Here is a 26,664-nt window from a genome sequence, read left to right on the forward strand (position 1 = left end):
CAGCTTGCCTGGGAACACAGTTCTGCCTATTATCTCAAGAGCTTGCAAGCCTGACCTGTCTGGGTGTGACTCCACCCCTCCCCTTCTCTCTTGAAGAGAAATGAGGTGTGACTCTTGCCACTGCAAGCATTCTGCCCTGGAGGCTTCTTGCATCTTCCTTTGTGGCTTGACAGCCTTTTAGCACCTGCGGGGCAAGAAAAACCTAAACAAAGCTGATCTTGGCATCTCTCTTTCTCCAGTGTGTGTGTTGGTGGTGTGGCCTCTTATGCAGCACCCAGTCAGATGGGCAGGGTCCACATAATAAAAAAGTTATTTAAAATTGTTATTATTAAATCAGACTATTTGATTCCGTACAATTGCATCTTCCAATCAAATGGAGCTTCCCTGTTCAGGAACAGCCTCCCAAATGCCTCTTCCTGCAGGGCAGCAGCAGGAAAAACATTGCCACCTTTGTGTCCAAATAGTGGGCTTCCTGGAAGCCTGTCTCTTTGGCCACAGGGCTAAGAAGCCAGATCTCGAGAAAGATGTAATATAGATATGATAATAAACAATATGCCCCTCCCCTGCCTTAAAAAAATAATAATTCAGAAAGGTCCTGACTTATGCTGTCAGCACCCATGACACAAAAGCCGTTAGGCTGCTTTTGGTCTGGTTATGGTTTGGGTTTTTTTTCTTTTCTTTTTTACCTCTCCACCCATTCTTTCCTTCCTGGAAAAGAAAATACAGACCACTGAGATAGCAAGTGCCTGATTGTACTGATTGGGTTTTGCATGGGTAGCGAGAGTTACGTTTTTATGCAAAACCGTACTCCTGAGGTACCACACACTCAGGAAGAAGTTGGCATACCAACAAGGCAGGAGGGGGGGGCTTTTTTCTGCCTTGTTCAGAGGGGCCTTGCCCCCCACCTTCCCACCACATTTCGTTTGCAAGGGTTTTTGCAAACCATGTAAAAAAGGAAGAAAGCTTGCAGCAGTCGGGACTCCTTAACTTAGAGAAAAGCAAGCCGGAAGTGACATGACAGGGGTTTTTGAGCTGGTTTTGAGCTATTTTTCAAGAAAATCGCCCAAATCTGCACTACTGACATGGGCTGCCATATGTCTGGATTTTCCTGGACATTTCAGCGATTTCCGCCCGGACTCTGCTTAATGGGGCTGAATACGGGCTGTGTCTGGAAAATTCCAGACCTATGGCAACCCTAGTACCCCATCCATTGACTGGGTTGCCCCAGCCACTCTGGGCGGCTTCCAACATATATAAAAACATAATAAAACATGAAACATCGAAAGGTTTTTCTCTACAGGACTGCTGTCTTCTAAAAGTCAGCTAGTTGTTTATTTCCTTGACATCTGATGGGAGGGCGTTGCATAGGGCGGGTGCCACTACCGAGAAGGCCCCCTGCCTGGTTCCCTGTAACTTCACTACCCGCAGTGAGGGAGCTGCCAGAAGGCTTTCGGAGCTCAGTGTCCGGGCTGAGCAATGGGGGTGGAGATGCTTCTTCAGGTATACAGGGCCAAAGGCGTTTAGGACTTTAAAGGGCAGCACCAACACTTTGAATTGTCTTTGGAAACATACCAGGAGCCAATATAGGTCTTTCAGGACCGGTGTTATATGGCCCTGGCAGCCACTCCCAGTCACCAGTCTAGCTGCCACATTCTGGATTAGTTGTGGTTTCTGAGTCACCTTCAAGGGTAGCCCCACGTAGAGCACGTTGCAGTAGTCCAAGCGCGAGGTAACCAGAGCATGCACCACTCTGGCGAGACAGTCCACGAACAGGTAGGGTTTCAGCCTGCATACCAGATGGAGCTGGTAGACAGCTGCCCTGGACACAGGATTAACCTGTTCCTCCATGGCCGGCGACACGAGTGGCGCTGTGGGTTAAACCACAAGCCTAGGACTTGCTGATCAGAAGGTCGGTGGTTCGAATCCCGCGATGGGGTGAGCTCCCGTTGCTAGGTCCCTGCTCCTGCCAACCTAGCAGTTCGAAAGCACGTCAAAGTGCAAGTAGATAAATAGGTACCGCTCCAAGCAGGAAGGTAAATGGCGTTTCTGTGCGCTGCTCTGGTTCGCCAGAAGCGGCTTAGTCATGCTGACCACATGACCTGGAAGCTGTACGCCGGCTCCCTCTTCCAATAAAGTGAGATGAGCGCCGCAACCCCAGAGTTGGCCACGACTGGACCTAATGGTCAGGGGTCCCTTTATCTTTATCTTTACCATGGATGGCTGTGAGCCCAAAATGACTCCCAGACTGCACACAGTTACTCCATTCAGGACCAGGGAATCCCCCACACCTGCCTACCCCCCCCCGTCTCCTCAGAAACAGTACTTCTGTTTTTTCGGGATTCAACCTCAAAGACAGATTCATGGAGGATGCAGCTATAAGTGATTACCGGCATTGATGGCTATATGCTGCATTTGCAGTGATGCTTCTGAATACCAGTTGCTGGCAGCCAGAGGAGGGGAGATGGCTGTTGTGTTCGAATCCTGCTTGTGGGTTTCCCACAAGCATCTGGTTGGCCACTGTGGGAACAGGATGCTGAGATGGTGGTCCATTGGCCTCATCCAGCAGTCTCCTCCCTGGTACAGCTGCTCTTGCCGCTTCTTGGGCTCTGGCTCAGCTCCTGCGCTTAACACCGACTTTGCAACTTTTACAAGGGCTCTGCAGGTTGTCGAGAGGCGACAAAAGCGAGGCTGTTCTGTTTCTCTCTCCCCCACCCCCCCCCCAGCTGCCGCCTTTCTCCACTGGCTCACCACATTTTCCTTATTTTAGTCCCGCTGTTGACCTTGGGAGGTGACAAAATGGAAAATGATTACGGGGAGCTGGAAAAAAAACAAAAAGCAAAAAGAGTGGGAAACAAGTCTCTCTGTCGGCTTTTGCTTGTCAATGTGTAAGCGGTTTTTATCAGAGCGCAAGGCTCCTTCCTGTTCCCAGAATACAGTGCAAAGATGCAATTTTTCTGTGCCCCCCCCCCACAACCCAATTGTGTTTGAAGGAAGACGCACATTTTGATAACACCTAGAAATGTCTCCGCTGCCTGACTTGCTTGCATGCACGGACCAGGAGTTCTGTAGACCTGCTGTGCTTTGAGGGATGGGGAGGGACATGAAGTACTTTGGATGCCCAGCCAGCATGACCAGTGGTTAGAGGTGATGGGAGTTTTAACCCAGCAACACGTGAAAGGGGGCCGTGGGTTTTCTTTAGTCCTGCTTCATTTCCTATAGGACATTAACAAAAAAACAAAAAAACACGCAATTGGGATTAGAGAAAACTCATGGAAAGCTATTTGGGTCTAATGGCTGAGATAAAGCCTCCCTGTGCAGGGGCAGTGTACCTGTGAATGCCAGTTGCTAATGGGAGAATAATGGGGAAGGGCTCTTTATGACACTTTTGGAAACTTAGTGCTCCCTAGGTAATCCAGCTGTCCCCCAGGGGTACGGTATCGCCCACTTTGGTAACCATTTGTGTAGGCCCTAGACTCTAGGACAGCCTTTCTCAACCTTTGGGTCACCTGTTGTTGTTGAACTACAACTCCCATCACCCCTAGCTAGCAAGGCCAGAGCTCAGGGATGATGGGAGTTGTAGTCCAACAACATCTGGGGATCCACAGGTTGAGAACCGCTGCTCTAGGGGGTTGGGGAAAATGGCAGGGGGCTGGTGAGCTGAGTGAGCGGGGGCACAGCCCTATGTTTGTGTGTCTTCTGCACACACACACACACACACACACACAAAGTGCCCTTCATTCAAGCAGATTCCAGGGCACAGTGTACAAGAATGAAAATAGAAAGCAATAAAATAACAGGGTTCCTTTGTACACAACACTAAAACCCAGGGCCAAAATAATTATAGTATAGAGCAGTTAAGGGAGCAGGAGGCCATCAATCCATTCCGGGGGTGGGGGCAGGCGTTGACCCATACTGGTTGTGGATGATGGGAGTTGTAGTCCAAAACGTAAGAAGGGTATTAACAAGCTGGAAGGTGAGAAGACAGGGTGGACCAAGATGATAAAAAAAGGCCTGGAAACCAAACCTTAGGAGGAATGGCTGAGGGAACTGAGAATGTTCAGCCCTAGAGGAGAGAAGACTGAGAGATGATATGAGAGCTGCCTTCAAGTATCTGAAGGGCTTTCACATGGAAGATGGAGCAAGCTTGTTTTCTGCTGCTCCAGAGTGTAGCTCCCGATTCAATTGATTCAATGGCAAGAATGGGGATTCAGACTAAGCATTAGGAAGAACTTCCTTAGGTTAGAGCTGTTTGACAGTGGAGTGCATGACCTTGCAAAGTGGTGGACTCTCCTTCATTGGGGGGGGGGGTTCAAACAGAGGTTAGGTGGGTCATCTATCAAGGATTCTTTAGCTGTGATTCCTGCAATTGTGGGAGTTGGACTAACTGTCTTAAATATTGCATGAGGAAGTATTTGGGCAGAATATCTGCATTTAGATATGTATGGAATTACATATTATGAGAGGATTAAAAGAAAAAATTACTGGTTAGTGTAGAAATGGAAGAGAATGATGGGCTGAAACATGCCAAGATGCCATGGGTCATAAAAAAAGACAGATTTGCCCATTCCTGGACTAAGCCGATCTTGCTTGTAAACTGGTGACTTGCATGCAATTGTGTGTGTGTGTGTGTGTGTGTCAAATCTTTTTACACTTATTTCCCTTACTGGAAACTTCATAGCTATCCCAGAGCTCAGACTCACTCCACTAAGGAGCTCAGGGATTTTAGTTTTCTTGGCATCCCTTTGCAAAAAACAAGCTGCTTGAGAATGGAGTCTTAAGAGAGATCTTATCACAATCAGCACAGGTGGGGGCAAAGGGGGCAGGGAGCTGGAAGCAAGTCATAACTTTATCAGCTTCGGCGGAAACCTTCCCGGGACAACCCTTGTTTTACTTTTCCTTGCCAGGCTTTAAACAAAAGTCCAGTTTGTGTGTGGACTTATTGTGTGTGTGTGTGTGTGTGTTGTGGAGGGCGGAGGTGGAAAATACCTCTTAAGGGAAACCTCTGTTTGAAAAGCGCCAGGCCTGATATCGCGGGATATGCTGCTGTGGTTTCCTGTGAGTAACTTTTAGGAGGGTTGGCTGCAGTTTCCCCAACCGTAAGATTTTGCTGCTGGCTTAACGTTTGCAACATTTGTTAGTCTGCCTTCTGGTTCCTTTTAGCTAGCACCCCTGAGCCTGCAAAGCAGGGGCGACAGATAATGTGTCCCCTTTTTGGCCCCTGCTCCCGAGCTCCCACCAGTTTAGTGGCAAAAACAAAAGAGGGGATGCAGAATAAATAAGAACATAAATAGAGCCACACAGGAAGTGTGCCGTACTGAGAAAATAAGCAAAAAGCACTCAGCTCCTGCTTGAATTTACAGTGGTACCTCGGGTTAAGTACTTAATTCGTTCCGGAGGTCCGAACTTAACCTGAAACTGTTCTTAACCTGAAGCACCACTTTAGCTAATGGGGCCTCCTGCTGCTGCCACGCTGCCGGAGCATGATTTCTGATCTCATCCTGAAGCAAAGTTCTTAACCTGAAGCACTATTTCTGGGTTAGCGGAGTCTGTAACCTGAAGCGTATGTAACCCGAGGTACCACTGTATTACATTGGGTTGGCTTCCTTTGTTTGCCCCCAAAACCGTTGGGTCTCTTTCAAAATTCAAATACGTTCCCCCCCCCCCCGCCTTTTCTTTTTAAAGCACCTTGGGGATTTCTCTGGAAACTCACTCTGTTCTGTTTTGCTTTGGCAACTGTTGGACAAAACCACCTCCATTTTAGACCTCTCCGTGAATCTGTCACAGGGGGTCAGAATATGACCTTCTAATGTGTACCTTTGGGGACCTCTCGCAAGTGTGAGGAGAGCGAGGTGCGTTTGAAACTTGGGGGGGGGCAGACAGCTCCTCAGTTGTTCTGTTTGAATCCTGCCTTTGCGGAAAAGGGGGGGAAAGAGAAAGAGACCTGAAGCTGGCTGCCGTTTTTAGCACCGGTAGCGGCAGAAATCTCCTGGGCTGGTTTTGGCCTTTTTGTCTGTTGTGACATGGGCTGAGGGGAAATGGTATTTTGCTTTGCTTTCCCTCTTGGAACCCGATTGGGCCAGCCCGGCTGCAAAAGGGGTTCCCTGGATTTGTGGCAGAAAGGGATATCCCAGCCTTGTTTAGGCGTACCGTATATTCGGCTAGGAAGCAGAGAGTTCACACAGGGCTAGCTGTTGTCTCTTGCGCATGGGTGGAGCCTGCAAAATTGCAAATGCAACAGAAAAAGAGGAGGGCGGTTAAGCAAAAAAAAAAAAAAAAGTAAACACTGTGCAGCTGGGTGTGAGCTGGCAAATAAGGTCCAGGATTTCCTGAAAGCTGTAGCACGTCAGGAGCTGGTGGTTTAGAAGTCTTTGAGCTTCTTCACATTCTATGAAAGGCCAAAGGCCCATCTAATCCATCAGCCTTTTTCTCGGCTGCCGAGTTTTTATTATTTCCCCCCGCCTACCCTCCAAAACAGATGCCTTTGCTGAATTTCCTTCAGATATTCTCACATCCTTTTTGTTCTTGTGGCAGTCGTCGTCCCTGCACCCCCCCACAATGCCCTGGAAAGCCGCTAGCCCTGCCCTGGGGCATTGTGGGAGGCTGTGCAAGCGCTGACTAGGCTGCCAACGCAATTGCTTTGTTGCATCTCCCAGCTTATGTGGGGTTATGTTCCCGGGTGAAATTGGATACAGTGGGGAACACCATCTGAAAAACCTGTATAAACCCTTCTTTCTCTAAACTCCCAACTCTCCACAGGCCGCAAAGGCTCCTGGGATTGAAGTTGCATAGGCTTCAGGGATCACTATCTGTTTCCCCGCTCTTTTTGGGCTGCTTTTGCCCTTTTCGTGCCTTTTGGCCATTTAAATCGGTTTATTAAATTATTTTTCGGCATCTGGGCACAAGTGGGGAGGTGCCTGTGTTATACTAGGGGGCTGAACCCCTGACCACTTCTCTCACAAATGCCACCCCTTCCCTCTCCACACAGACCTTTCCAAATCTCCGCTGGCTGCCCTGGGCCACCTGCCAGCCTGGACCTGGCTGATCGCCCAACATCCTCAACTGCCCACCTCCACCTCTGGCCCCCCCCCACAACACTGTTGCAAAGACTCAGCAGCTCCGAAAGCCAGGTTTGCCATCGTGTTGCAGTTCATGTCGCCACCTGTTGGGAGATGGTTTGAATTGCAGCGTGACGACATCCTTAGGAAAATATGTATATCAGGAGAGGTATTCAAACCTTAGGAGGGGAAAAGAGAAAATATGTGCTGCTGTGAAGGGTCCATCATATCTCAGCTGTAGAGTGCCCATATTTTTGTAGAAAATTTTAATCACCAGCATTTTTTATTTATTTTTTACAAAAAAAGCCAGATAGCAGGTGTTGGGTCAGACTGGTGAGAGGGGGAAGATGGAGGGGAAGAGGAGTCAGAGGCTGGAGGAACAACAAGGTTTAGTGAGCAGGAAGCGTCTGTGGCAGAGTGCAGTTCAGACTCTGAGGCTGAAGCAGAGGCTGGAGAGTAAGGGGGTCAGAAGGTTGCTGAGGAGGCCAGAGAGTCTCCCCCTTCTGCTGAGACCAGCTCCTCCTCCTCTCCACTCCCCCAGTCTCTGAGAACGTGCAAATAAATGAAAAGAGTAGAACAGAGATTAGTTGATGTGCAGATCATGTTTTTGCCAACAAAGAGTTAACTACAGCTTGCATGGTGTGATTTACTGCCGGCTCCTCCTTACAGAAAAGGGACGTGGGTGGTGCTGTGGTCTAAACCACAGAGCCTAGGGCTTGCCAATCAGAAGGTCGGCGGTTCGAATCCCCGTGACGTGGGTGAGCTCCCGTTGCTCAGTCCCTGCTCCTGCCAACCTAGCAGTTCGGAAGCACGTCAAAGTGCAAGTAGATAAATAGGTACCGCTCCGGCAGGAAGGTAAACGGCGTTTCCATGCGCTGCTCTGGTTCGCCAGAAGCGGCTTAGTCAGGCTGGCCACATGACCCGGAAGCTGTATGCCGGCTCCCTCGGACAATAAAGCGAGATGAGCGCCGCAACCCAGAGCTGGCCACGACTGGACCTAATGGCCAGGGGTCCATTTACCTCCTTACAGATGGGGACAAAGCTGGAGTGAGCTGGCTCTGCCTGTCATTGCCTCTGGCACCACCTACTGTTAACTTCCCTGCCTTCTGCCCTACCAGTTCCAAGGAGGCCAGCTACAACATCCAGAGGTCCAAAGGTGACCAATCCCTGCTTTGGAACATTGGAGGGCCACCCAAATCAACAGTGTCCTTTTGTGAGGCTCAAACAATGCACAATGAAAACATTCATGGAAAAGTTTGTTTTAATCCACAATAAAAAGATTGATTAAACCTTTAAAAAAGTTGACTTTCCTGCCGCAAAAACAAAGCCCTGCAGAAACAAATCTGCTCCAAGTACAAAAAAATACATAAAAATGTAGTTTGAGAAGGCCAGGGGAGAACAGACAGGTTTTCATTTGATGCCAAATGGATCTTAATGTAGATGCCAGGTAAGCCTAATTGGGGAGGATCTTCTTGTCGTCAGGGTGAGTGGGAAGCAGTTTCTCTGCCTTTGTCATAATCCAATAAATTGGGGCCATCCCAATGAATTCGACCCTTTCTTTTATCGCTCCAACATTTAGCTTCGTTGGATGTCCACAATTTCTAGTACTGCGAGAAAAGGAGAAAACCTTTCCTCTGCCCACTTTCTCCATGCTCTGTATAGTTCTAGAACCTTTTGTCATGTCACTTCTTTATTCGCCTTTTCTCTAAACCGGAAAGTCCCAAATGCTGCAACCGTTCTTCATAGGGAATCGCTCCTCCCTCTTCCACAAGATGCTGATGAAGCCCAAAACCTGGATGGCTTGCGTTCCTGCAAAAATATACATTAAAACAGCCTGTGTATTTTTGCCATTATCACTTTTAATCCATAAATTCCCTCAAAGGGAACGGGGAGCTGAGAACTGAGGGAGAAGTCGTCAGGCTGACATGTTGTGTTAAGCTGTCAGCTGCGGTTGACACACAACAGTCTCCTTTTGTGACGTGGTTTCTCTCCTATTAATATGTTTGGGCTGGGGTTTAGCTGGTGAAAAGAACAATTCGTTTTTCAGAGACACTCAACCAGGGGCAACCTCCCCAAAATGGTGGCAATTGGGAAGGGCTGTTGTTGTTATTTTCTCTTCCTTGTCCTTGACAATTTATCCCTGCTATGATTTGATTTGCGGCATGGAGGGGGAGATCTGTGAACGGGCGGGAGGAGGCAGTCGGCTTGTCTCTTGCTTGTCTGGAAGAAGAAAGAGAGCCAGTGGTGTTGGTGTAGTGGTTAGAGCGTCGGACTCTGATTCAGTGGACCAGGGTTTGAATCCCCATTCAGCCACCAAGCTCACTAGACCAGTGTTTTTCAGCCACTGTTGCCTGGTGTGCCGTGGGAAAAATTGAAAAATTTGAAAGTTTTAAAAATAAAGTATTTTATAATTTTTCATATTTCTGTTTACTTCCTATTTCATAATAAAGTAATTATAAAATACTTTCTTTGTGTTTATTTGATTCCTATTCAAGAGGATTACTTTATATATATTTAATATAGGCACAGAGTTAAATTTTTTAACATTTTCTAATGGTGGTGTGCTTCGTGATTTTTTTCATGAAACAAGTGTGCCTTTCCCAAAAAAGGTTGAAAAACACTGCACTAGACGATCTTGGGCCACTCACTCACTCTCAGCCAAACCTACCTCACAGGGTTGTTGTGAGGAGGAGAACTATTTATGCCACCTTGAGCTCCTTGGGTAGATGTGCAATAAATAAATGTGTCTGAGTGAGTATGCGCCTACTGCGCAAAAGCAAAAGTTGCTTTCCTAGCCCCTCCTACTTTTACCTCTGGCGCCTCCCACCAATGTATGTGTCTCCCTGAATGTTGTCTAGAAGGAAGAACATCCCTTGGGCTGAAACAGCTTTCCTGGTACCCCTTGTCTATGCATATTTCTGCTCTGTGTCAGTTTCTTAAGTCTGATCAATTTTTGCCTTCAGAATGCCGTTTCTAGTAACAAATTCGGCATCGAAATTTGCATTTTAGGTATCGTATTTTATTTTAGCGTGTGCATTGCTGAATCTTTTACCTTAAAAGAAGCATTCTAATGCATTACAGTGGTACCTCAGGTTAAGTACTTAATTCGTTCCGGAGGTCTGTTCTTAACCTGAAACTGTTCTTAACCTGAAGCACCACTTTAGCTAATGGGGCCTCCCGCTGCTGCCGTGCCGCCAGAGCACGATTTCTGTTCTCATCCTGAAGCAAAGTTCTTAACCCGAGGTAATATTTCTGGGTTAGTGGAATCTGTAACTTGAAGCGTATGTAACCCGAGGTACCACCGTATGGTACTTTTTCCATTGCAACATTTGGAGAAGTGCAAAATCTGAAGGCCAAGCACATTAGTTTTTGAGGTGAGGAGGCACTTCGGCCTCCATCAGAATTGGCAGAAAGTCAATTAGTTCACCAAAAGCATCAAAAACCTGCTGCTACAAAGCATACAGTGATGGGTGTCGTCTTCCTTCAAAGGAAGTGCAATGAAGCACTCCTTATCTACACCTCACCCCCATGCATGGCTTTGCATCATAGATGGTTCCTAGGCCCGTATTGACCATGCCACGATATGTTTATTTCTTTCATTAAAGAAAGAACTTAACAAGCCTCAAGCTTCTAATCCCTATGACTGCAAAGTCTGACGAGGAGAAATCTGCACCACAGAGCAGTAGGGAGTGGAGGAAAGAAAGGTTCAGGAGAATTTCCTGTGTCCAAGGTGTTTTGCTTTTATCTTTTCCCCCTCCTTATGGCTAACAGGAGCAGAATGACTCCTGCAAGATGCAAACATATATATCCGGTCTGATTTAGGCAGGTTGCACTGGTGCAATTGGGCAGGCTGTCTTTGCAGGTACGAAATGCAAATATCCCTGCCCATGTTTATCCTCTCCATCACCTGCCTGTCACACATTTGCTTGTGAGGGATTCCGGGATGAGGTCTTCCCATTGCAAAAGGACGTTTGTTTGACTTGGCGGAGGCTGAAATGTCAGCGCTAGTCAAACACCAGCTGCAGTTGGAGTTCCAGTTGCCTAAGTGACTCCCAGACCCAATTAATCTTAGAGAAACTTAACCTGTGTGTGCCTGCAGCCGATTTCCCCCACGTTCCTTCCGTGTTAGTCTTTCCGAAATGACACTGAGAAAGGAGAAATATTTGTATTTAGAAAAGAATTATTACTGTAACATTTTTAGTGCGACAAAGGACCCGTGTGTCGGTGGTCGTGTATTGATTGGACAAATGGTCGCTGCCTGTTCTCTATCTGAAACATTTCCAGCCATTGGGAAATAAATTACCCGTATTTTTCGCTCTATAAGACGCAGCAGACCACAAGACGCACCTAGTTTTTGGAGGAGGAAAACAAGAAAAAAAATATTCTGAATCTCAGAAGCCAGAACAGCAAGAGGGATCGCTGCACAGTGAAAACAACAATCCCTCTTGCTGTTCTGGCTTCTGGGACAGCTGCGCAGCCTGCATTCGCTCCATAAGACGCACACACATTTCCCCTTACTTTTTAGGAGGGAAAAAGTGAGTCTTATAGAGCAAAAAATACGGTATGTCTCTGATTTCAATCGTGTTAGCAGATATTTCAATTCGTCAACATGTAAACGTTTTGCAGCAAGGGGGGTCATGCAGGTCTGTCGCTGCAAATGAAAATACTCTGCCTCCGCAGTTGGAGGCAGCACTGCTTTTGAATTCCAGATGCTGGAATTGCAGTGGGAGAGAGGGCTCTTGTGTTCAAATGCTGCTTCCGGGTTTCCCACAGGCATGTTGCTGGCTGCTATGGAGAACAAGATAGCCCATTGGCAGTTGGTAGATCATGAGACCCTTAATTTCAGATACACAGTTTGGGTTTGAGCCCCACGTTGGGCTAAATCAGGCATCCCCAACCTTTGGCCCTCGTGATGTTTGGGACTGCAATTCCCATCATCCCTGACCACTGGTCCTGCTAGCTAGGGATAATGGGAGTTGTAGGCCAAAATATCTGGAGGGCTGCAGGTTGAGAATGCCTGGGCTAAATGATTCCTCTGTTGCAGGGGGTTCAACTAGTTGACACTCGGGGTTCCTTCTAACTCTAGAATTGGCCTGATCCAGCAGTCTTTTTGTACCTAATAATAATAATAATACAGTGGTACCTCAGGTTACATACGCTTCAGGTTACACACTCCGCTAACCCAGAAATAGTGCTTCAGGTTAAGAACTTTGCTTCAGGATAAGAACAGAAATCGTGCTCTGGTGGCGCGGCGGCAGTAGGAGGCCCCATTAGCTAAAGTGGTGCTTCAGGTTAAGAACGGACCTCCGGAACGAATTAAGTACTTAACCTGAGGTACCACTGTAATAATAATTTATTTATACCCCATTCATCTGGCTGGGTTTCCCCAGCCACTCTGGGCGGCTCCCAGCAGAATATTAAAAACACAATCAAACTTTAAAAACTTCCCTAAACAGGGCTGCCTTCAGATGTCTTCTAAAAGTCAGATAGTTGTTTTATTTCTGTAATGGTTCTAGGGGTTGCTCGTGTGTAAGCAAACACCTGGCTGGGTTGCCTGACTGAACCTTTTCTGTCCGGACAGCCACTCACCCGTGACTGTCTCAATCGCTGGCAGAATCCGTCAGTGGGCGTTTCTTAAACTTCTTCCAGCAAAGAAGCTCTTTGACGCCTAGTCTCCTCCTACTCTCTCTGCGCGAAAGCCTTCTGCGCAAGGAGGGCGTAGGCAGCGGAGGACCCCTACTCTCCCCGCTGGTCCCCGACAAGGAGTCATGGGACCGCCTCGCCGCTTCCCCCATCTGCCCCCCTTCTCCACTGGTGCTATCCTGATTCTCTTCCCCAGAAGATGGGCTGCCTCTCCCAATCCCGGGACGCTCTCTGGAATCCCTCTGGATTTTGCTCTCTCCCTCCGGCCCTGATGGCAGTTCCCTGACAATTTCCTTGACATCTGATGGGAGGGCATTCCACAGGGTGGGTGCCACCACCGAGAAGGCCCTCTGCCTAGTTCCCTGTAACCTCACTTCTAATGAGGAAACCACCAGAAGGCTCTTGGAGCTGGACCTCAGTGTCCGGGCAGAACGATGAGGGTAGAGACGCTCCTTCAGGTATACTGGGCTGAGCCCGTTTAGGGCTTTAAAGGTCAGCACCAACACTTTGAATTGTGCTCGGTAATGTACTGGGAGCCAACGCAGGTCTTTCAGGACCAGTGTTAAATGGTCTCAGCGGCCATTCCCAGTCACCAGTCTAGCTGCCGCATTCTGGATTAGTTGTGGTTTCTGAGTCACCTTCAAAGGTAGCCCCACGTAGAGCGCATTGCAGTAGTCCAAGCAGGAGATGACCAGAGCATGCACCACTCTGGTGAAACAGTCTGTGGGCAGGTAGGGTCTCAGCCTGTGTACCAGATGGAGCTGGTAGACAGCTGCCCTGGACACAGAAATAACCTGCACCTCCATGGACAGCTGTGATCCAAAATGGCATTTTTGTGTTTTTCCCAAGCTACCCCGATGTTATGCCTACCTCCATTTCTTTTTGTCGTTGCCAAAACCGGAGAGCAAGTACATTTTGTTTAGGGAGAAATATGTGGGCCACATCTGGCCCAGGGGTTAGCATCCACTGTAATTAGAGAGCCAGCCTTTGCTTGGAGACAGCAAATATTTGCCTCCGCTGGCGCTGTGAATGTCTTCTGTGTGGCTTGCCTTGCTCATTGTTGCTCCGTTCTTCCACCGAAAGTGAAATTGCAAATTGTCTCTGATGACACTCTCGCTCTCTCTTCCTCAGGCTTTCCTCTTTTCAGAAAGAGGTTTGGTGTTGTCTGCAGCAGTGAGTCATTCGGGAGCCTGCTATGAATTGTGAACTCATTCACTGAATGCTAATCATGTAAAAAAAGAGTAAAAAATGAGCAGCTTGGTGGATGCCAGGAATTGGCTCCCCTCCCCCAATATGATTCAGCTGTTTGCATTAAAAATTTGCTGCATAGTTTGAAGAGGATGGGCAGGGACAGGCGCATTTGTTCATTTCTACTCCAACTCATTTTGGCAAATTTTTAACCTATAATTTCATGCCGCTTTGTTACTGCATCAGTCTGAGATACTGTGTGTGTGTGCACAGATATTGATACAAATGTGCATTTTCTTGCTGAATCATAGAATTGTTGGAAGGGACCCTGAGGGTCATCTAGTCCAACCCTCTAACAATTTGAGTCCTCCGGAGCAGGAGAAAATAAGCTTGCTCCATCTTCCATCTGAAAGCCCTTTAGATATTTGGCTATTGTATCAAAATGCATGCTTTTGAGTCATTTAAGCTACCAAGGACTGTGATGCGTCATTTGGAGAAGCTCTGAATCAAGCGAATAGCCAAAAATTCCACTCTGAACATTCATTTGAGAGGTGTGGCTAATCAGGGGCCCTGGAGGTGTCATGAGAATCCAGCTCCCATCAACCCCAGATACCTTGACCAGTCTTCAGGGATGTTGGGAGTTGTAATCCAGCGGCGTCTGGAGACCACAGATTAGCCAACCTTGTTGCATGTTGTTTAGTCGTGTCTGACCCTTCGTGACACCATGGACCAGAGCACGCCAGGCTCTCCTGTCTTCCACTGCCTCCCGCAGTTTAATCAAACTCATGCTGGTAGCTTCGAGAACACTGTCCAACCATCTCATCCTCTGTCGTCCCCTTCTCCTTGTGCCTTCCATCTTTCCCAACATCAGGGTCTTTTCCAGGGAGTCTTCTCTTCTCATGAGGTGGCCAAAGTATTGGCATCTCAGCTTCACAATCTGTCCTTCCAGTGAGCACTCAGGGCTGATTTCCTTCAGAATGGAGAGGTTCGATCTTCTTGCAGTCCATGGGACTCTCAAGAGTCTCCTCCAGCACCATAATTCAAAAGCATCAATTCTTTGGCGATCAGCCTTCTTTATGGTCCAGCTTTCACTTCCATACATCACTACTGCGAAAACCATAGCTTTAACTATACGGACCTTTGTTGGTAAGATGGAATGTGCAAATACCAAGTTCCAGGGTACGGAACAGTGTGCAGTTCTGGTCACCTCCCCTCAAAAATGATATTATAAACTCGGGAAAAGGTTCAGAAAATGGCAACTGAAAACTATCAAGTGGGTGGAAAAATTCTTCAGTGCAAAAAGGTTGCCCCTTTTGGGACTTTTTAGTTTAGAAAAAAGGGTTTTCTTCCTCTCATAACACTAGGGCTTGTGGACATCCAATGAAATTGAATGGTGGAAGATTCAGAACAGATAAAAGAAAGCATACCCTCCAACATTTCACTGATGAAAATAGGGGTGTGCTGTTTTTGTTGTTTTTGTTGGCTTGTGCTGTTGTTGCTGTTGTTGTTGTTGTTATTGTTATACCCATCTGCCCATCTGCCCATCTGTTATTGTTATACCCATCTGCCCATCTGACCGGGTTGCCGCAGCCACTCTGGGTGGCTTCCAACATATATAAAAACACAATTAAACATTTAAAAAACCTCCCCTATGCAGGGCTGCCTTCACATGTCTTCTAAGGGTTGTATAGTTACCAGTCTTCTTAGCTCGGGAGTTACATAACTCCATACCCTCCAACATTTCTCTGATAAAAATATGGACGTCCTAAGGGAAAGCGGGACATTCTGGGATCAAATCGGAAACCGGGATGGCTTCTGTAAATCCGGGACCGTCCCTGGAAAACAGGGGCACATGGAGGGTCTGAGAAAGTCATTCATGCAGTGCATAATTGAACTATGGAACTCCCTCCCTCAGGAGGCAGTGACGGTCAGCATCTTGGATGACTACTAAGGAGACAGAAGCAGTGATGAACACAAGAGCGGAGAGTTGCTCTTGTGCTCAGGTCCTGCTTTCGGGTTCCCCTCAGGCATCTGGCTGGCTACTGTGAGAACAGGATGGGCCCTGGGCCTGATCCTGCAGGCTCTTCTTACATTCTTATGGTCCTACCTTACAAAGTGGTTGTGGCGAGAGAGAATGTGTGTGAGGTGCTTTGAATGTTCTGAAGCACCATATAGCACTGCGAAATGCATTAGCGGGAGTCACGACGGTGGTTGCTGTGGAAACAGGCCACCCCGTGAGGCTCCCTCTGGAAAACATTGGGGAGGGGGAGGATTATCTTTGGGGGAATTGGGGGAAGTGTTTAATGGGGGAAAGAGGAATGAGAAGCGATGAAGTGGCATGTGGGGTGTTTTTTTGGGCAGGGGAGGAACAGGCACCCACCCACTTTTCAAGAGCACCCAGACTTGCACAGCATTGAAATGGCAAAGATTCAGTCAGTGTCGATTTTATTCCGAGCTTTGCACATGTCTTGATGCAGTTCAGCAACTCCTATTCATATTGTACGTATAGTGCGCAACACTTGGAGATTTTGAAATTGTTGAGTGCTTTAGAAATGCTTCAAAATATATACCGTAATCTCCAGACACGGATGCAACATTTTTGAAGACATAAGTGCACAGGCCAACATCAGGCCATCCACTTCTCAGATGTGTCCTAGTGCATGGTTTCCTAGTGCATTGGGTCTTCAGCTGTTTTTGGACTACAACTCCCATCATCCCTAGCTAGCAGGACCAGGGATGATGGGAATTGTAGTCCAAAAACAGCTGGAAACTCAAGTTGGGGAAACACTATGTGAATGTATGAGGGACGTGGGTGGCGCTGTGGGTTAAACCACAGAGCCTAGGGCTTGCTGATCAGAAGGTCAGTGGTTCGAATCCCCGCGACAGGGTGAGCCTCGGTCCCTGCTCCTGCCAACCTAGCAGTTTGAAAGCACATCAAAGTGCAAGTAGATAAATAGGTACCGCTCCGGCAGGAAGGTAAACGGCGTTTCCGTGCGCTGCTGTGGTTCGCCAGAAGCGCCTTAGTCATGCTGGCCACATGACCCGGAAGCTGTACACTGGCTCCCTCGGCCAATAAAGCAAGATGAGCGCCGCAACCCCAGAGTCGGTCACGACTGGACCTAATGGTCAGGGGTCCCTTTACCTTTACTTTATGTGAATGTATCATCTAACAATGAGAGATTTGGATTGTGTGTTTGTTTGTTTTTTTGCAAATCAATGACTGTCCTTTTTCTTTCCCACTCTTTCTTGTCCGTGGCTGCTCTTCGCTGGAAACCTGCAGAACTCCCTGCTGAAGAAGGTACACAGACTTCCTGTTATCCAGCTTGGTCATGAAGAGCTGCTTTGTTATACGTGGGGTGGGTTGGCGGAGGAAGGAGATGCCCAGAGGAGAAGGAAGGGGAGGCTGGTGATTCTTGAGCTGTGATTCCTGCTCATACCAACGTGGCCCCCCTTGAGATGTTGTTGTCTCTCATCATCCCTGACAATTGGCCATCCCAAAATGCACTGTGTGGGAGCAGTAAAATGTCCCCAGAAACCATCTATATAAGCAACCACCGCATATAGAAATCTAGCGGGTCAAGGGGGAGGATTCTAGCCTGGCAGTCAAAATTTCTGTGTGCCAGAGATATTGTCTTTCTTCTCCTCCACCAGCATTGGTAGTACGACACAAGAATAGTACGGCCACTTTATCTGTTGTTCATGTAGACAAGCCTTAAGTCAGGCGAATTCAGTGGTATATTCTCAGGTGGGTACATTGGCACAGGACTAGAGCCTTGAAGCACAAGGTTAAACTTGTCTACTCAGAAGTAAAGGCTGGTGGATATGACATTACAGCCTTAGGGTTGTATCCAAATGCTAACCATGCTTAGTGTAGACCCATTGAAATGAGTGAACGTAAGTTAGCCACTTCCATTCATTTCAGCGAGTCTACTCTGGAGTAAATTGGACACAACCCACATATATTATTGGGGTAGAGAGATGGGTTTGTGGGGCAAAGTCACTCAGTGGTTAGGAGTTTGCATTGTTGAAGGACTGAAGATAATTCTGGCTTTTGTTTTTCATTGTTCTTCCTAGGAAAATCGCTCCTGGAGCTGATATTAGAGCAGTTTGAAGACCTCCTAGTTCGGATCCTCCTCTTGGCTGCCTTCGTTTCCTTCGTAAGTACAGTGGTACCTCGGGTTAAGTACTTAATTCATTCTGGAGGTCCGTTCTTAACCTGAAACTGTTCTTAACCTGAAGCACCACTTTAGCTAATGGGGCCTCCTGCTGCTGCCAGAGCACAATTTCTGTTCTCATCCTGAAGCAAAGTTCTTAACCTGAAGCACTATTTCTGGGTTAGCGGAGTCTGTAACCTGAAGCGTATGTAACCTGAAGCGTATGTAACCTGAGGTACCACTGTATGCTGCCAGATAATCCTTCTTCCTGATGTTAAGTCAGTGAGTCTCTGAGCCCAAGACTACTTTCTGGGGCCACTGTGACTGCTCGTTCCTCAGGGCTTCTTTTCCCTCTACAGATATTGTTTTTGGTATTTGTGCCATTCTTGGGATCCTCCTGGACGTGTGGGTGTGCCTCCTCCTTGATCTCCAGCACCCCCATTTTGTTGGCGCTGGCCAGCTGAGATTGCTCTGAAGGGGAGCATCATAGACCATTTTTAAGAGAAGCTGCTGTACAGGCGACTCCCCACCAATACACACTCAACTTGTGCACAACTTCATATATGCACAGCGCCAGGAAACGAATAAATAGATTTAAACTGCAAAAGGGCACAAGAAAGGGCAAAAACGGCCCCCCAAAAGCAGGAAAACTGTAAAGAAAACGGCGCAAAAAAAGCAGGGAAATGGTTTGCAATCCCAAGAGTCTTTGCAAGTAAAATCCCATGAACCTTTGAGGGCTATGGAGAGTTGGAGTTTGAGAAAGGTTTGGAGGGAGTGATTGTGGGGGCATTTGCCACCATTCATGCCAGTCTGTTTTTCTCAAGGGTTTCCAGAGGTTTAGACAGTGTTTCCACTATTTTCGCGTATATGCAAGGGAACGTAACCTCTGCGTAAGTGGGGAGTCGCCTGTATGTATAAATGTAATAATTATGGACAACATTGTTTATTGACGGCATTCATATCTCACCTTTGGCATACATGGGTCCTTCCGTTCCTCCTCATTTAATCCCCACAACAACCCTGTGAGGTAGATTAGACAGGAGAGGCAGTGACTGGGCTGAAGGTCACCCAGTGAGCTTCATATCTGAGTGGGGATTTGAACCCTGGTCTCTCCCAAGTCCTAGTCCAACACTTTAACCACTATACCACACTGCCTCTTACTGATGCTTCCACCACTAGTGCTCCAAGGGACCACAAGAAAGTGGGCAGACCATCAGGGACATGTGCTATTCGAGCAGAGATGTGGCTTGCTTTAAACAACCTCCAAAAACCGAATCTGAAATTTTACAATATCCAGGTTTTCCTTTAACTTCCCCCACCGCCAGTTTACAGAATTAAAATATTTTGAATGAAAGAGTTATAAGTCCTGGTGGGTTGCCTTGCTCTCTCCCTCCCCCCCCCCCAATTTGTTTCCTTATTAACAGCCAATTACTTAATCTGATAAAAATGAAAATACAGAGAGCTGAACAGCACGCTGGGAATTCAATGGCGCTTTCCCAAATCGGTCTGCTCCTTCTCCAAGTGTAACATTAGCACGACAGGCCCCTGTTTCTTTGCTTTTCGACTTGGCTTTTCCGCTGAAAGAAAAAAGGGAGAATTACGCTCTGCAGCTGCTCAAGGAATATTTCCCGAGGAAAATGTAGCCAAAGTAGGAGTTAAAAACACACACACACAAAATGACTAGTAACAGAGAGTTAAGTAGATTTCTGTGATGACCGCTGTCTCTCTTTCGATCAAATACAAGGCTAGAAAGGGTTTCTGTGTGGTTTGGGTTCTGTTCTCACTGTACCTCCAGCTGGGAAAAATACACCGAATTTGGTGTGCCAAAAAGCACCCAGCGCTTAAATAAATAACCTCCTTTTTAGCCCAGTTTTCAGATTAGCTATTCAAAGCTTAGAGTGCCCTGCCCAATGCTCAGTGGAAGCCATGGAGTATTTTACGCATTGCCAAAAAGCTGTGAGCCTGGGCCAATCGCTGCCTCTCAGCCCTAGCCACAGGGTGGTTGTGGGGATTAATTGGGGTGTGGGGGAGAAGAAGAAGAACTCTGTAATCCTCCCCCTTGAGCTCCTTGGAGAGAAAACCTGGGGTATAAATTCAGCAAATAAATAAAATAAATATGCTCTAACCACTGAGCTGATGGCCCTTCCTCCCTCTTCCCTCTGCAGATCCTGGCCTGGTTTGAGGAAGGGGAAGAAACAGTGACGGCTTTTGTAGAACCCATCGTCATTATCATGATCCTCCTTGCCAACGCGGTGGTGGGAGTGTGGCAGGTATGGTGGCACTTTGGAGTGTGACTTGGGGGCGGCCACCTTGTTTCCCATCATGCAATGTGGCGAACCTTTCCCAGGCTGGGGGCCAAATTCCCTCACAGGCGCAACCTCCTGAGGGCCGCATGTCCGTGGCAGGTGTGGCTGGAGGCCAAAGTGGGTGGGGCAACCGGCCACGCATAGCTCAGCCTGTCGAGCATGAGACCTGTAAGCTTAGGGCTGTGGGTTCAAGTCCCGCGAGGGGCAAAATATTCCTGCATTACAGGGGATTAGACCCCCGGGGGTCCCTTCCAGCTCTACGGTTCTATGATTCTGACTCCTGCTGTTGCACAATGTTATTATTACAGTTAATTTGTTTATCGCCTTCTAAACCGCCGCCTCAAGGCTGTTTATGCATAAGATAATTAAGAAAGGTCTGAAAAAGCAAAAGCGGATGCCTTTAAAGCAAGACTAAAACCCCAACAAACGGATACTTGTGGTAAAGAATCCTTTATCCAGCTGGGGAAGGCTGTTGGAACGAAATGTATTCAGTTGTTTCCAGAAGGTGCAGAGTGGGCGCCTATTGACAGGAATGCTATTCCACAGAACAGGGGCAGCCACCCTTAAGGCCCTGCTCAGAGTTCCTGCAGAGTGGGGCTCCTGAGATCTATGGACTTTGCAGGAGAAGCTCCCCTGTAGGCCACAGTGATCTACTGGGTGTCTGAGTGATCTACTGGCTGTCTGGGTGTCCCTTTGGGTGGGCTAGCCAAATGAACAAATGGAGAGAAAGCCACCAGAACAGGGCCTGCTCCTTGTGGGGCATAGGCACCCAAAGAGAATGGATACCTGAAGCAACTCATTGACGGATCTCAAATTTTTTGAAGGTTCTTATGGAAAGCTGCTAACTATGGGGGAGTGGGAGACTGCCCATTTCTAGCCCCCTCCCCAATTAATGTGAAAACTGCCTGTCTTTTCAGGAGAGGAATGCAGAGAGTGCGATTGAAGCCTTGAAGGAATATGAACCAGAAATGGGGAAGGTGATCAGGGCAGATAGGAATGGAGTTCAACGGATCCGAGCACGCGACATTGTCCCAGGAGATATTGTAGAGGTGGCAGGTATGACCTTCCTTGCTTTGCGTGGGTTTGTTTTTGCCTTGTGCTTCTTACTATTTTGGGTCATGAAATGCGAAGAATCATTACCTAGCCAATCCACATTTCCTTTTTGCATATCTAGAGTTGCAGCAACTTGCTGGACCCCAATTCCCATCATTCCTGGTCATTGGCCATGCTGGCTGCTGGGGCTGCTAGGGTCTCCTGCGCCCTCTGCTTTTCTTCCAAGGAGACCCCAGGTTTTAGCTCTAGGCAGGGCCCAATCCTGGCAATGCACTAATAAGGCTTTAGTGAACCTGGAATCCAGGAGAATTCCTGGATTGATTGATTTATTCATTACATATATACAGTATTCCACCAGGGGAGCTCAAGGTAGCATGCATAGTTCTCCTCCCATTTTAACGCACAACAACCCTGTGATGTAGGTTAGGCTGAAAGTGAGCGACTGGCCCAAGGGTCACCCAAGCGAGCTGAATGGGGATTTGAACCCTGGTCTCTCCCAAGTCCAGCACTCTAACCACTACACCACACTGGAATTCATGGCACAGCTAACCAAAACAATAAGGAATCAGAACAGGGGAAGTCCTATTTAATCAGTTGTTAGATGCAAACAGTTTCTGCCTGTGAACCATATTGTTGTCCTTTTTCCTTTCACAGTTGGTGACAAGGTGCCTGCCGATATCCGGATCATTGAGATCAAGTCGACGACGTTACGAGTAGACCAGTCCATTCTCACTGGTGTGTGTCTGTGTGTCTGTGTTTGTCCTATGCTACCATGAGAACATTCCTTGGTGCCTGCTGAGGCACCCTGCCTCCCCTGATTTATCTTTTTTACTTTGGATGCAGCGAGACCAGCCCAGATAGCTCAGAAGGGATGTGGGTGGCACTGTGGTCTAAACCACTGAGCCTCTTGGGCTTGCCGATCGGAAGGTCGGCAGTTCGAATCTGTGTGTCGCGGTGAGCTCCCGTTGCTCTGTCCCTGCTCCTGCCAACCTAGCAGTGTGAAAGCACATCAGTGCAAGTAGATAAATAGGTACCGCTGTGGCGGGAAGGAAAATGGTGTTTCCGTACACTCTGGTTTCCGCCACGGTGTTCTGTTGCACCAAAAGCAGCTTTGTCATGCTGGGCACATGACCCGGAAAGCTGTCTGTGGACAAATGCCAGCTCCCTTGACCTGAAAGCAAGATGACCGCCGCAAGCCCTTAGTTGCCTTTGACTGGACTTAACCATCCAGGGGTCCTTTACCTTTACCTTTACCTAGCTCAGTTGGTAGAACACGAGTTTCTTAATCTCAGGGTTGTGGGTTCGAGCCCCACATTGGGCAAAACGAGTTCTGCCTTGCAGAAGGTTGGACTTAGATGACCCTTGTGGTCCCTTCCAACTCTAGCAATTCTATGATTCTATGGGAGACTCAGCTGGTCATAAATTCTTAAAATTGTCCAAACCCCTTCAATGCTTACCCTGCTTTTTGATAGATGTTTATTGTATTTATTAAATTTATAGCCCACCTTTCCTCCCAGGAACAAAGAGGGGTATACATGTTCCTCCCTCCCTCCTTCCCTGTCTCTGTTTTCTCCTCATTCTGTACGAGTTTGAAATCCTTGTAATTATGCTCAACCTTATTTTTCCTTCGCAGGTGAATCTGTTTCTGTCATCAAACACACAGATCCAGTTCCTGACCCCAGGGCTGTCAACCAGGATAAAAAGAACATGCTTTTTTCTGTAAGTACCCTCATGCCTAAAGTAGCCACAAGAGGCTGTGATGGCCATCAACCTAGAGGGCTTTAAAAGAGGATTAGACCAATTTGAGGACAAGGCTATCTCTGGCTATTCTTTGGGAGGGGGGTGTATTAATTTGAATTTTGGAGGCCATGTCATGGAGGACTGTGCAGTTCATGAAGGGGAGGGGAGGCCTGGTAGCAGCAAAGAAGCAAACTTTGGGTAACACTTCCACCTCAGAGTTAGGCCACAGTCGCGCCAGATATTTAAAGCATTGTGATGCACCTTTAAATGTTCATGGCTTCCCCCAAAGAATCCTGGGGACTGTAGTTTGTTAAGGGTGCTGAGAGTTGTCAAGAGATGCCCTGTTCCCCTCAGAAAGACTGGTTTAACAATGAACCCCCCTTTCCCAAGGGATTCTGGGAATTGTAGCTCTGTGAGGGGAATAGGGCAACCTCCTAATACCTCTCAGCACCCTTAACAAACTCCAGCTCCCAGAATTCTTTGGGGGAAGCCATGGCTGTTTAAAGCGGTATAACAGTGCTTTTTACATGTGCAAATTTGAGCTTAGTTTGTGTAAACAGGCCCTACCCCCCCTCCACAGAACTACAAGAGCTCTGCTACAGGGTTTGGCTGCTTGTGTAGCTCAGCTTGATGCAGGCCTCATCCTCACCGTACATTAAAAGCACTATAATACCACTTCAAACAATCATGGCTTCCACCAAAGAATTCTGGGAGCTGGAGTTGTTTGGTGGCCCCTGTTCCCCTCACAGAACTACACTTCCCAGAGTGGTCGAACAAACAATCCTTTTTTCACAGGGAAAAAAGCTCGGTCTAAACCCTGTCTAGGGCTGGTGGAAGTTATCATTCGGAAACCTCTGGAAGGCACCAGGTTGGGGGAGCCTGATTCAGCCCCCTGGAAACCCCATCTAAACATTGATCACCTCCACTAATTGCTGAGGAATAATAGCAAAAATAATAATACATGAAACAGCCCTATTTCTTGTCTCCAGGGTACCAACATCGCTGCAGGAAAAGCGGTTGGCGTCGTCATTGCCACGGGAGTGTACACCGAAATCGGGAAGATCAGGAACCAGATGGTCGCCACCGAGCCTGAGAAAACCCCCCTGCAGCAGAAGTTGGATGAATTTAGCCAGCAGCTCTCAAAAGTCATCTCCCTGGTCTGCATCGCCGTTTGGGTCATCAACATCAGCCACTTCAGTGACCCCGTGCACGGCGGCTCCTGGTTCCGTGGGGCGATATATTACTTCAAGATCGCCGTGGCCTTGGCTGTGGCGGCAATTCCCGAAGGGCTTCCAGCCGTCATCACCACCTGCCTGGCGCTGGGCACCCGCCGTATGGCCAAGAAGAACGCCATCGTGAGGAGCCTCCCTTCCGTCGAGACCCTTGGCTGCACGTCGGTCATTTGCTCTGACAAGACGGGCACTTTGACCACCAATCAGATGTCCGTGTTCAGGGTGAGTCGTGGGCACAGTGGGCTGGGTCTTGCCCTCTGGTTTCCTTGTGAAAATTGTGATAAGCCCTCCCCCCCCCCCGAAAGGAATGCTTCTTGGTGTTACTGCAGGAAACCTTTTAAACCCGGTTGAACTTTGTTTTGTTGGTAAGATTTCTGCTTCATAGTTACGACAAATGCAAAAATGAAGGTGGTACAGTCCCTGCAAAAGGACTGCACCACCTCAAGCTAGGACTTGAATTACTGGCAAATAACCAGAAAGGACCAGCTTGCTTGACTTGAGTGATTGACCTCCTTAGCTACTGTTTGGGAAGGCTGCAGAGGAGACGCGATTTTGCAAAAAAACGTAAAAAAACGGGTGGGAAGTCATAAGATCTACATCGATCTTAGCAGGTACTTCGCAAACCCCTTCCCACATAAAACGCCTTGAATTTGTCACAAGATTTAATCCAAAGATCCATGTGGGAGCCCATTTCTGGAAACACGTCTCTCATTTTGTTCCAGCTGGTGAATGTTAACGCTTGCAAGGATGTGTTTCTTTGGGACTGGGAAGCAAATCAGTGTCTGGACTGGGACAGGTGGTGGCAGCAATAGGGTGGAGATGTCTCTTAAGTATTTCCTGAGAGTTGCAGCTGCATGAATGACCTCAGTTAATTTCTTTTTTTCTTTTGCAATGAATGTGGGGGAGGCAGCAAGCCGTTCTATGCAAAACTGATGGGGTCGTGTTCAGTGGTAGAAGCATCTCTTACTAATCCGCTGGTGGGAGGGAACAGCTCATCTCTCTGGGAAGCTGCTTTGCAGAGTTGGGTAAACAGGGGAAGATTTTTCCCTGATTCTAGCATAAGCAAGAGCCTGGCTTGCTGTTGGAATCTACCAGTCAGGGGCTTCTTCTCTCCCCCCCACATATTTTTATTGTTTTTCATTTAAATCCAAGAACATATAACTATCGTAAGCTCGTCCAGCAGTCGTTTCATATTAAGTTTCATATGCAGTATGTAATACACAAGCAATATGTTTATTTATGTATTATCAATTCAAGTAGCCTTCCCACAGAGATTCTTGTGTTGAGGGTGGAATAATGCAGTGTTTTTCAGCCACTGTTCCGCGGCACACTAGTGTTGCCTGGTGTGCCGTGGGAAAAATTGAAAAATTCGAAAGATTTAAAAATAAAGTATTTTATTATTTTTCAAATTTCTGTTTACTTACTATTTCATAATAAAGTAATTATAAAATACTTTCTTTGTGTTTATTTGATTCCTATTCAAGAGAATTACTTTATATATAGTCAATATAGGCACAGAGTTAAATTTTTTAACATTTTCTAATGGTGGTGTGCCTCGTGATTTTTTTCATGAAACAAGTGTGCCTTTGCCCAAAAAAGGTTGAAAAACACTGGAATAATGGCATCTTCTGTCTCATTTATAAAGGAAAAGAAAGGAAGCCAAGTCTCACAAAAAGTGTCTATCCCTGAAGTGCATTTAATTACCCTTCTGCGGTGAGATAGAGCCACATTCCAAATTTTATTTAGCCAGATTTCAATGGGGATTTCTGTAGATTGTTTCTGGTATCAGACTATTGTTAATCGGGCTGCCGATAACAGGAAAAAACAATAAACCCCTGCATTTAAGGTTATTGTTTAAATTTGAGCCTAATGATAGCAAGGCAAGACAACAGGAAGGCACCTTCACTCTTCTTGTCTTCGCGTCTGCTAAAAACATTTTTGTTTAGACAAGCTTACCCAGACGTGTAGAATGTTGCCATGTGTTTTAATCTGTTTTTAGCTCATTGTTGATTTTAGTTATATTTGAATGTTTTAAATAGCTGTTTTTAACTTTTATAGCTTTAGTCCTTCTGTAAAATGCTTTGAAGGTTTGTGTTTTTAAAAAATAATCAAACAGTCTATACATTGTATGAAATAAATAAGCTTTTTAAGAGTAAGGCTGCAATACTTAGTGGGTTCATTGGTCAAGCAAGGGATGGGGAACCAAAATATTTTGAGGTCCCTGGGCCAAAAAAATAGGTCCCCACCTCTGCAACGCTAAAGACCTTCCACTGAAGATATTAAAACCCAGGCA

General features: G+C 47.2%; 1 protein-coding gene across 3 annotated transcripts in view; it reads left to right on the top strand.

The window, feature by feature from the left end:
* ATP2A3 (ATPase sarcoplasmic/endoplasmic reticulum Ca2+ transporting 3) overlaps positions 1–26,664 on the top strand; it is a 94,189-nt gene that overhangs the window by 22,655 nt on the left and 44,870 nt on the right. For 2 of the 3 annotated variants that reach the window (XM_081890261.1, XM_081890262.1), the window contains exons 2-8: positions 17,167–17,184; positions 17,961–18,043; positions 20,206–20,310; positions 21,264–21,402; positions 22,054–22,134; positions 23,033–23,118; positions 24,129–24,593. In XM_081890261.1, coding sequence (XP_081746387.1) covers positions 17,167–17,184; positions 17,961–18,043; positions 20,206–20,310; positions 21,264–21,402; positions 22,054–22,134; positions 23,033–23,118; positions 24,129–24,593 — 977 coding nt within the window. Of the gene's footprint in view, positions 1–17,166; positions 17,185–17,960; positions 18,044–18,845; positions 18,931–20,205; positions 20,311–21,263; positions 21,403–22,053; positions 22,135–23,032; positions 23,119–24,128; positions 24,594–26,664 lie in introns of those variants that run through there. The other variant, XM_081890263.1, reaches the window with a different exon arrangement.

This window comes from Podarcis melisellensis (genome assembly GCF_964234715.1).
Source record: "Podarcis melisellensis genome assembly, chromosome: 15".
Taxonomy (NCBI): Eukaryota; Metazoa; Chordata; class Lepidosauria; order Squamata; family Lacertidae; genus Podarcis; species Podarcis melisellensis.